Raw genomic sequence first — 12,094 nt, 5'->3', positions numbered from 1 at the left:
ATAATAAGAAGTCTTGACAGGAAAATTACTGTATTTATAATGCAGACCATCACACATTTTCTCCACACAAGCAATCTTTTTTTTTTTCAAGCAATCTTATTATCAGTTTAACTGAAGAGCTTTGTCTAGCTCATTTCACATTATTTCACCAGAAGCAACTCAGACTGAGAAACCTAGAAGACCACCCACCTTTGTGAAAAAAGATGTCCTCCGATTAGCCCTAGGTTGGTAAAGCAGCCAAGGGCAAGCCCCAGCTGTCTCATCAAACGGGCTTGCTTACCTTTCTCAGTTTGGCTCATTTTCTCCCACGCCAGTCTGCTATCTGCATTTGACCTCCAGATGACTATGACTTTTTCAATTCAAATGTACAGCTTTGCTATAAATAAGAGAGCATAGCTGCACAGGCTATAAATAACTAGAAATTATATGCTTTCTCTAGTCTGTTTGGACTAGCGTTGCAAAACCCTTCACTTTCTGTGATTGAACAGTCTCTGTAGGAAGACAAGAAAATACAGCTGCCAAAAATCACCCTCACCCTCCTATAATGGAAAGGTGTCATGATCCCACACACACTACAAGTAGAGAAAATTACTGGGAAAGAGAAAATTACAAGAGATTGTCAATGTCTGTTTTGAAGAGCTGAGGACACAAGTACAGTACCTCACGAAAATAAATTTATCGAATGATGACGTTCATTCCCAGTAATTAATAAAAACAGAAAAAGACAATTCTTTCATATGCTTACAAATGATATAAAATGAAACAAAGTAAAAATAATGACTGTTTTGTAAAAGGGTGGAAAAGATTTAATTTACTGATACACGCTGTATTCATGGCATTTAGGAAAAAATGTTTTTAATATCTGTCATCCACTTCCCATGATTTTCTGTATTCTTAAAATGTGCTTCTGAAGCTCAAATGTAATTTTTCTAACCGGGAAAACAATATCAGAACCAAATAGTTGGCCATTTGGAGTGCAGGGCATAGCCACACATGTCATTTAAGTTTCAAACCTGGTCCTGCCACATTTGTTGGCTGGGGACAAGTCACCAAGCTCTTGAAGCCTCATTTTCTCGTATGCACAAAGGAAATGAGGAAAATGGCCTCAAAATATTCTTGAGAAAAAGAAATGATCTATGAAAAATGCCTCGTAAAAATGTAACACGCCATGCAGCTCAATGTACTATCAAGCCCACAGTATAAAATCTAGAGTTCTCCTTAGTTCTTCTATGTCTGCCCACTTGCCATACTTTCAACTATAGTTTATCTTTTTTAAGAAAAGATCGTTAGCTTCATCAATTGTGAGACTAGGTTTTTTTTTTCCAGGATGATATAGATAAATGCTAATTTTCACTATACCTAAGCCACAACCGAAATTGTGTCTCTTCCCCCAGCAACCATAAGCATCCATAGCATATATCATCCCTAACCTAATGCTGGAGGAATCTATTCTGGGATATAATCCACATTTCAACACGAGTATTTGTGTGTTTGACAACACATTTTTAAACAAAGCTAGACTGATAGGCCAACTGAAATCATCACAATGCACAGACATTATAAGGTAGGTTGATATAATATTTCTTTATAGGAAGCTCTTTCCCTACATCTTAATGATGAAATCAGAAGATGGGCACTTCTGTCCCACTAGTGTGCCTTCAGGGAGGGGACGGAGAGGTCTTGACTTCTAAAAGCAGCCGTTTACTTCCTAAAGCATAACAGCTGTCTTGAAACACACCCAACTGAAGCCTTCGCATATGTTATTAGTCCATAAAGTTAGTACAATGCATGCTTATTAAATATTTTTCTGGGAAACAAGTCACTTAGACACACAGGCTTTTTGCTAAATCGTGCCATCTTGTGAGCTTTAGGAAATAAAATATTGATGCCAAATAAAACACAAAGTAACATTGTATATACAATATTTTATAGAACCACATGAAATAAAAAGGAAACTGATCAGAAATAGAAGAAGCTTAGTCAAAGCTCTTAGCCCAACAGTGGAAGTTATCTGGCAAAACTAGACGCAATTACAAGCAAGGCAATAGAAATAAACATTTTGTTAAAAGACAGGTGTTCAAGAAACACAAAACCATGCAAAGGTGAGGAGGCTGGAGCTACAATCCAGCCATGCAATGTACCCCTCCCTCCTCCCCTCCCTTGAGTGAATGACAACATACGTTTAACAGGATCTTGGGGAAGAGGTTCCTGGGTGGTCTTGAGTAAACTTTGGGACACTATGGAGAAAATAAGAGAACATAACTAAAAACAAAAATGGAAACATGGGAATGATGGATGAAACTCACTCACACAATTCTACTGACCAAAGGAAATAACAAAAATGAAAACATTGAATTAAAAACAAAAACTAAACAAATATCCTGAGCTTGGGCCCCAGCATGGAACCACGGTAAACACACAAACAAAAGATATTTTTCCACAAAAACATCTTGGATTGTGGATATTCTGTCTCTGATAGTACATCCCAGTACCCCGTGGAAGGATTTCTTGCTCCCTTCTCCCTCCTTAGTGCCAGGATCACCAATTCCCATCTGTCCCATCTTCATGGTATCTCTATTCTTTTCACCCATTCCAAGGGCAGCCCTGGCCGTCGGCTCTGGCTACTGATTGAAGCTTTTACTCTCCACTTACATCTGTCCACTCTTCTAACTGGCCTTCAGCCTCCCGTGTTTGCTCTCTGGATACGTTATTCTATAACCCACCTCCCCTGAAACTAAGTACTGACTGTTTGTCCATTACACCTTTGTTGGGAGCATCTATCTTTTGCAAATTTCTTGGCAAAGGGTGTGCCATCCAGAGCACCTCCAGAGACCTGTGGTGCCCATGGCTCTTGCTCCCAGTCTGAGTCAAATCAAACTAATCAAATGGAGAGGATGAGCAGTGAGGGTAATAGTGAGATTTTTTGGGGGGGGCGGAGGATCATTTTTAATTTTTTTTTTTTTTGGCGGCACTGCGGGGCATGCAGGATCTTAGTTCTCTGACTAGGGATTGAACCTGCGCCCCCTGCAGTGGAAGCGCTGCGGCCTAACCACTGGACCGCCAGGGAATTCCTGATAATTTCTAATTCTTGATGCAAATTCATCACTGCTAATAACTTTTAAAACCCTCTTTCTTATTATATATATGTATATATTTGTATACATACCCACACATACATATTTATATTTCAAAACATAAATCCACCCCAGGGAAAGGGAGAAAAAAGTTGGAAATCTGCCAGGAAATCTCCCCCAGCAGCGAAACCAGCGAGAATCATTATAACTAAAGCCCTTTGTTTAAGAGGCTCCAGGCAACAGAATCCACCACTGTCCTCCAAGTTACCCGACCTAATTAACATTTTTGTTTGAAACTCAAGAAAGGAGTCTTTTGAGCTGGAAGCCACAATCTTCCTGTCAGAGCCAGAAAAGAAGCCCTTGGGGTTACCAGTTCCTAAACCTGTTCTCACACAGGGTAGAAGGGGAGTCATCTCTCACCCAAGAGACCAACAGGAACTTTTCCAGTAGATTCCACTTAGATACTGGGCTTCACAGTAGAAGGCGTTGATATTGCAGACCCTTTGTTGTTTAGCTTAATCTTATGATTACACTGGGAAACAATTTATATAATCCCTGGGAATCCTAGGCAGGAAATGGTGGCTGTCACTCTCACCAGAACAATGGGAAATAGGCAGGAGTCTCTCAAAAAGAGAAACGCGTAATTATTGAGTTTAACCTTTAATTTATCAAGTTGAGTAACTATTCCTTGAGTAGATCACACTTCCTTCTAGTGGAATAGATAGATAGATACATAGGTAGGCAGGTAGATAGATAGACAGGTAGGCAGATAGATAGATAGATAGATAGATAGATAGATAGATAGATAGATAGATAGATAGATAGATAGGGGATTTAATGTGAAAGGCTGTTAAGAAGAACAGAGGTCCCAAATGTTTGGTGTGTTACCTCTGGAGAACTATCTCTGTGGAAATAGTTTCAACTTGCATTTAAGTCATCATGACTTCATTTATTTATTCCCCCTGAGTTATGAAAAACTTAAAGTGGAAGAAAAAAAGGCTTGGAAAATTATATTCCCTGAGCCTTAGTCACTGAAGGCTTCTAACGCTAAGTGAGGAGTTTTCTTCTGTCCATTCCAAGATAAGACACGAAAACTCGCCATTGCAAACGTCCCTGTGTGAGCTCAGGTGCCACCGGGGCATTTCTATCCTCTGGCATCTGAAGTGCAGGTGCTCAGCTCAAGCCCATTCCCTCGCCACCACAATAAACGTCTCGTGTTATGAAATGATACTCATCACGGCAGTACGTCTTGCCAGTGGCACGGAAGCGTCATCAGCCAGGCTTCCGGTGGTAACCCTTATTTGCACGTGGAGTGCACATGCAGAGGCCCGAACACAGAGGTACACGGACAAACACGTAAGTATACATTTGCAGAAACAGCTGAGAAGACAAAACAGCAACTCCAGCTTGGCTTAAAGGGAAGCCCTCAAAAGTCCCTCGAGACCGCAAGACGGATGCACCACAGCTAGTACAGGAACACATCCACGGCCATGCTTTATTAGAGAAAGACGGAGATGTGTGCTCATGACTGAACGTCCTGGAGGAGATGCCCGGCAATTAGAGACATTGACAGAAACGTGGTTAGTGGTAGCAACAGACCCATTCCCGAGAACCAGGAAAACCAGTCTGTTATAAAGAGCAGAGTCAGTGGCGAGAAGGATGAAAAGGTGGCCAGGCTGGAGGAAGGTCCACTTACTGACGCTGCCACACACGGCCATGCAGTACTCCTCTGTGTCAAAGTTGTTTCGGTTGCCGCCACATCCGCCGTAAAAGAACGGGGCGCACTTCCCTTCGGTCACATCAAAGTACCAGCGGGAGATCATTGCTCGGCATGGCCCCGTCTCGGCTTGTTCAGAGCACACCTCTAATCAGAGGAGATGTGGGGAACCACATTTAGCATGAAAAGGTACGGCTGGCTGTTCATGTACACATGTTCACTATTCTTAACGCGTTAGGCCTCCCAGTGGTAATTGGGCTGGGTTTATCCAGCAGCAGCTGCCAGACATGTACTGAGGAATTTAATTATCTACCAGGACTTTAGAATTACTTCTGCAACAAAGCAGTGCATGCTCGTCTGGTTTAATGAGTGTAGCTCTCAGTAGTAATAAAAGGATTCCAGCTAGAGGTGAACAGACCTTTTCGGTGCTTTCAGGTTAATATTAAATGCCTGAAGATGTGCGCACATCAAAATATTTCTTCCCTATAAAAAATAAACTTCTCTTTTAAATAATTTCAAGGCAACTTTAAAGGTAAAAGGATTATGTCTGGTTATGATGCGAAAAGTTTAACCCCTCACAAACACCTGATTGTTTTCCTTGAATAAATGACTGCCTTGACTTAAAGTATAAACTAATTGTACATATTCTGAATGTGATCCAGTTTTCAGAGAGACCCAGTCTGTCCACTGACTGTATTTGAAAACATACATAAAACCTGTGAAAGTGACTTCAAGTCGATTACGTTAACTCTAATTAAAGACAAATTTTTCTTTGAATATTGGTCTGTCCCTTGGCCAAAAATGTTTCAAATAACAAAACACAGTCAAACAACTCCCATTTGTTAATACATACCATACATTGTTTTACATTATAACACAGCTTACCTGTCAACATGCCTTGCCACCCTCACCAAAATCAGGTTCATAATCCCTGATTGACTGAAAGTGTAGCAACCTGTAGGATTCCATTCGTAAAGTTATTGCAATTAGAATTAGAACTCTACCTCCCATGTATATTCCATGTTTGTTAGAAGTCAAAACGATTTTCCTACTCGGTTTGCGTCCCACCCTAGCTAGGCTTATAGAGATCCCTCTGATACCTCAGCACGCTCAGATGTCTTGCTTATTCTTAGTTTTGCTAACATGCCAGGGAAAAGCATCCTTCTTCTAAAAGACAAAAATCCATGCATAACTCAGAGCTTCCCATTAGGAGTATTCAACAGACTGCTCTAGGAAGAGTCTCATCAATCAATCACTCAAAGACAAAGATCCACAATGTTGACATAAAAGGAACTACTGTTTTGCTTTTCTCTACACATACCACTCATTGTTCTTTCCACTCAAGGTAAAGAGGTGATGGCAAAACCAGAAGCTGCTGCCATCATGATGATGTCAACAGAGTAGGGAGGGACAGTCAGCCCTGAGCCCAGAAGGCGAGTGTCAAGCTCTCTGCAGGAGAAGTGTCCCGTGTAATAGAGGTCTAAGATGACTCTGGCTCTCTTTGGTTGGTTTTAGGATGGAAACAACTGGTTCCAAGAGCATCAAGCTCAACATCACCCATCATTCTGGTCATCTCATTTGATAGTTACTTTCAAAGTCCATGCTTGCCAAGCCATGATGTGTTTCTAGTTAGTTTTCTTTATGGAATTTTCCTGTATGATAAAAATCTGCCAAACTGTTGACACAGTATCCCATCCAGCTGGTAATTTGATTTATTCCCCAGATTAAACGACTAGTATTCTAACTTACAAAGGATTAAGTTAGTTTTGGTGTGTGTGTAGGGGGGTCTGATCACCTCTGAGATACTGACAAAGCAGCTTCTGGGCGGCAGAGCTAGAAACCATGCGTGCCCACATGTGGGGTCCCTGCAAACCACAGCTATCAGTTGTCTCCACTCCTGGATGTTATCTTCTCTCTCTCTTTCTCTCTCTCTCTGTTGTAAGAAACATGTACAGGTTGGCTTTACCCTCCTTTTCTATACCTCCCTCACCAATCTGTACATGTTCATGTGATGTGCTTTCCTGTTTCTAACACATAATGATACTCATCCTTGTACCAATTCCAAAAAGACTGCCAGGCAACCGTGTCTTCTGAGCCTACACTGTGGTTGAAGTCAGACTGAAGTTGCAAGTGGCTTCTGCTACAAAGAGAGGCACAGAAACACGAACCTAAGTCACAGGAGGGTGGGCAACAAACCTCACTGTGTCTCAACAATTCATGCTGCTCCTCACGTTTTATACCTCTTACAGCACCAAATACGTATCTTCTGATACTTGCCTGCCACAGGTCCATTTATACATCACAGCTGTGCAGGGGCAGAATACGTCTTTATGCTACATCCAATGTACTGAATAAAACTGGTAGAATTTTGGGTGGGTGCAAGTTAAGTAACGGGATCTCAAAGGAGTTAATCCATGATAGATATCTGCCCTTGTATGTGACCTGATACGATTTCTTACTTTTCACGAAAGAAAAACTTCCGGGTCTAGAACCCAGGTGATGTTACAATATATTGTCATTTTCCTATACTACGGGTGAAACATTCATTTTTATTTCATTCATTTTTGTTTTTCTTCTGCCTCATTCTAAATGGCTATGAAACTCTCTGTTACAGCTAATTGGTAGAGCCCCAGTCAAGAAGAAAAAGCATTCAGGACTCAAAATTCATTTATATGTCAACTAAGCAAATAAAAGAAATAAACTACCTGAGGAGCCTACAATTCTTGCTGGAGTTTCCAGTTATAAGACCCTTGACTCATCAATCCCTAAAGGCAAATAATCTCCATTTGGAGCATTTTGTTGGTTCTCCCTGACATTATCATGGCTTGTTGGCACTCCTGACTTTAAATGGGCCCAAATACTTTCATGACTTTGGTGTGTGTGGACATAGTGGGGAATCAGAATCAATCCCACGGTACTCACATACGAGAGGATACTGGAGATAACGTGGTCAGGAGTTGGTATGATAGCATATGATAATCAAATGTCAAATATATGATATATGGAGCAACAGACACATGTGAGCCTAGCGGAACAGGAGTGAGAATGCACCTGTCACTTTGGAACCTCTGATCTGCTGACATGGAGGATTGTGCACCAGATGCTCTGTACCAGAGCAAGCACGGACAAGTGATAAAGGGTATCTCATTGTCAACCCTCCAATGATCAGCATTGCTGATCAGCCATCAACCTCGCCTTTCCTAGCACTTTCTTTCTGGCAATGACTAGAACATCAACGTCCTAGAGCAGTAAAGCTGATTTCAGAGGGAATTCTTGAGTGGGATGGATCACTTTTCATCTCTCGCTCATAACTGTATTTCTACTCTACTGTAGAGCACACAAGTGTTTGATCTCTCTGACCTTTTCTCTAACCCTTCTCTTTACAAAAGCATGGTCCATGTAATTGAAAAGAGAACCTTTCATTAGTGTGGGAGAGGGTGAGGGGTAGTCATGGGGTCAGCACTGGGGAAGTATTATGTTAATGCCTTTACACACGGTATTAATAAGTATAAAGGAGATGGCCAACGACTCTCCCAAGAGAGTGGGAAGGAGGAGCACACACTTGGGCTGAAGAAGTGTTAAGCGGTCAATGTCAAGTTCATAGCTGTGATATTATGCTATAACTGGGGAAAACTGGGTGAAGACTATTCAGGATATCTTTCTATTAATTCCTTCACTGCATGTAAATCTACAATTATCTGCAGAAAATGTAAAAGAGAAAAATCTCACATTAAGAAACATATAAGAGGAACGTTGGTAGTTCAGTTTGCCTTGGAATTCTATCTTGTCTATTTCCCTGCATCATTTATCGTTTCAGAGTAATTTCCCTGAAGGGCTACAAATTTCAGTTTGAGAAACATTCCTTTAAATTCCTTTCTAGCACTGAGAAATTACCGGGAAATCTATCCAATCAAGATCCTAACAAAGTAAAACAATTTTAAAGAATTAAGCCTGAAATATATAATTTGAAAGCTCCATGACTAGATTCAGAGAAAAAGAAATCTCGAGACATTTTATTATTTTTTCAAGACATTTTAAATGCTTATGTTTACATTATTATTTTTCTGAATAGAGAAACTTTTTCCTTCCTAATCTTTCGGAAACACTGAAAAAATTCAGTGAAAAACATGTTTCATATTCATTACTATAATCAGCCAGTGCAAAATTATTTACAAAATCATCCACTAAATGTAGAGCATGTAAAATTAGACCTTATATAATTGTAACTTCAAACAGAATTCATCTGAAAATTAAAACTGCAGCTTCCTTTTCTCATCTTCATTCTCTTCTCAAAATCTAAAATAATAAATGAAAAGATGAACATTTAAAAATTATTTGCTAACTTTATTTTTTGAATTCCAATCCACCTTTGTTTCTATTCAAAGTAAATGTTACATATAATAATGAAGGAGAAAATTTGCCCAGAATTGAAGTAGGGATACTTCTCAAAGAGAAATGTTTCAAGTTAGATAGAAACACAGGCAAGACTTAAACATCTAAGGAACTATGATCTTTGCTTATTCATATTTAATTCTTAGACTTTTAAGATCACAAATAGGTTTCCTAATATTCACCTAGCTGAATTCTTCTGGCAAGGAAGGCTTATCTCTTCTTTTATAACAGCTCTATTCACCTTTCAAGACAAAGACCATTTAATAAACTGAAATGCTAGTGTACACACAACAGTATGAAAGTGTTCATGCGCTTAAAAAAAAAAGCATTAAGCATTTTATATCTTTTAAGGTAGGTCCTTGCTGAGATTTGTGCTGGTTTCAACACTAAATTCCATTATCTAAAAATCAATAGTATACAAATATAGTATTTAATATGGATACAATATTTAGTATTTTATTAAAATATTAATATTAATATTTTATTAAAATATATAATATTTCCTACATTATATAAAATGATTATGCAATTCACTGTTCAAAATGTGATGCTTAACCACAAAAAATTAACTCTGAATAGATGTCAAATTGGAGCAAAATTCTTTTTGGACAACCAAATTTAGAAAGCTAATTTTACACTTAAAAAAAAAATTCAACATAAAGACAGCTGTGAAAGTGGCAACTAGGATAAGGAGAAAATCCCCATTTTCAAGAGTACAGTTATTATAATGCCTTCTTAAAAAGCAGGGCTAACAGAGTAGCAAGTAATAGCTTTAAATAAAGCACTAACTAAAGAATAATCTCATAATGTAAAGCTTTTTATTATTATTATTTCATTTAAATAACTGAATTTCAATTATTCTAAGACTATAGGAATGTATGTGAAATAAAACCATGCATTATATGGAATGCATAAAGTTTAAATTTACAAATTTTGAGAAAGTAACCACTTGAATAATCAAACCAATCAAACTAGAGAGTTACTTATAGAAACCTAGGAATTATATATTCTGATATTGTTTAAAAAAACAAAAAAAGTAGCATAATTCCTCCTATGATACAAGAATATGTACACAATTAAGGTTCATTTAAGTTAAAAATGACGTATCTCGTAGTTTTAAACTAGAGTAGAAAGGGCAAATGTATGAAGACAAATATGATTTGGTCTTGTGACAAATCACTTGTTTAATATTAACAGTAAAATAAAATGAAAACAATGACAGAAGTATAGAAACCTACTAAATATGCTTATCTTTAATATTTAAAATAAATGTTGATTTACCTGCCTAATCATTCAATCTGTTAATAATGAAAATGGCTGATCTCAATGCCATTTTATAACAACTTCACTTTTCAGCCTGATTAAATCATTCCAACATGCTAGAAAACCAGTTATTTTTTAAGAATGTATTTTTTGCAACAATAGATGCATGTACTTTTAATGGGTAAGAGTATTTATAATGTGCTTGCAAATAATAGCAAACAGTAATAAAAAACACATGTCCAATAGAAAATTCCCCTAATTGAACAATAGTGATCAGATATTTATTACCTACTAATCCTATTTTACTAAATAGAGGCATGTAAAATTAGGCAAGCAAATTTGAACTAAAGTCTTATGACAAATCTCACTTAAGCCCCAAATATGGGTTGAAATATATAAACAAATGATGGGAACAGCTGTGCATGGTAATGAAATCACTGACTCAGAATGAAATGACGGGTGCTAATTTGTCACGGAAGTCTCTAGAAGATATCTGCAGTTGGCTTGCCTTTTACTGAATTGTGCTGATTCTCTAAGGCTATCCAGTACATGTGTCATTCGAGTTACACCTGGCCCGATTCTCACTTCTCTCAATGATGAAAGATTACTTATAAAAACGCCACCTGAAAAAGTACTTGTAAAGTGTTTAGACTAACCATACTCTTGTGTTGGTGATGCTGGTGAGCATTCACGAAAGGGCACTGCTATTTTTCCTAATACCTTTGTTTTCTGTTTGTTACAGGAATAAACTTATTTGTCATCAAGCTGTGTGGTTAGTCTGAAGCACAACACAATATTACAAGAAGCTCTAAACTCTGATAAGACAAGATATCATGTCCTTTGCTGGAAATAAGAGGAAGAGATTTTTCTTCTTGACTGATAGGTGAGGTATGCTGGGAAATCTGACTGTGTCCGGAAAACCACAAAAATAAAACTCTCTGATTTATACTGTTTGTCGACTTCCATGGTGTAAATACTCCCACCATTGGTATTTCAAGCTACCAATGGTAGTGGCTCACAAAATTCCTCAATACTTGAATAATCAGCTTTTACAGGCTAGCAGGAGTCAGCTATACCATATCTATGAGAGGAAATAGGGGCACGGGCGAAACTAGTTATATAGTTCGGGAAATTGTAAGGGTTTTCTAATTTGCTCAGTCGTGAGAGTTGAGTTTTAACGACATTACTCAGTAAGTAGACCTATCAGGATTCTCTCATACTTGGTGACGTTTGATACTATAGTAAGAGCAATGACACCATAGATAATGATGGTTTCACCACCATAAATAAGAATAATTTTCCTTTTCAGTTTCTTACTCTGTCTCAATCTAAATCTGCACAGTATCGGGGCAGGTAATGCTACTAGAGACCATTCCTCAAAGTGTAGCCAGCCAGTGGACCAGTAGGATCCGCATCACCTGGGACTCAGGACCTACCCCAGACCTACTGTCTTAGAATCTGTGTTTAGGAAGCACTTCAGGTCCCTTGTATGGGCATTAATGTTCGAGAAGCACCATGATCAACCACATCTTTTACATGCAGTTAAAACGTCAAAAGTATGTATCTATATATAAGATTCAACCACTTTCTAAAAAGACCAGCGGGAAAAGATTAGTAAAAAGTTGCATAGGTTTTAGCTTATTAAAAG

At 38.4% G+C, this 12,094-nt stretch overlaps 1 protein-coding gene across 4 annotated transcripts in view; it reads right to left on the bottom strand.

Moving 5' to 3' along the window:
• APP (amyloid beta precursor protein) overlaps window positions 1-12,094 on the bottom strand; it is a 286,588-nt gene that overhangs the window by 97,983 nt on the left and 176,511 nt on the right. For 2 of the 4 annotated variants that reach the window (XM_061194010.1, XM_061194009.1), the window contains exons 7-8: window positions 4,771-4,938; window positions 2,181-2,237 (exon numbers count right to left, since the gene is read on the bottom strand). The exons of the other annotated variants lie outside the window; for them this stretch is intronic. In XM_061194010.1, coding sequence (XP_061049993.1) covers window positions 2,181-2,237; window positions 4,771-4,938 — 225 coding nt within the window. The remainder of the gene's footprint in view (window positions 1-2,180; window positions 2,238-4,770; window positions 4,939-12,094) is intronic. 4 annotated transcript variants of the gene reach the window in all.

The sequence above is a fragment of the Eubalaena glacialis genome, chromosome 6, assembly GCF_028564815.1.
Source record: "Eubalaena glacialis isolate mEubGla1 chromosome 6, mEubGla1.1.hap2.+ XY, whole genome shotgun sequence".
In the NCBI taxonomy this organism is placed as follows: Eukaryota; Metazoa; Chordata; class Mammalia; order Artiodactyla; family Balaenidae; genus Eubalaena; species Eubalaena glacialis.
This window is presented reverse-complemented; position numbering and strand designations above follow the sequence as displayed.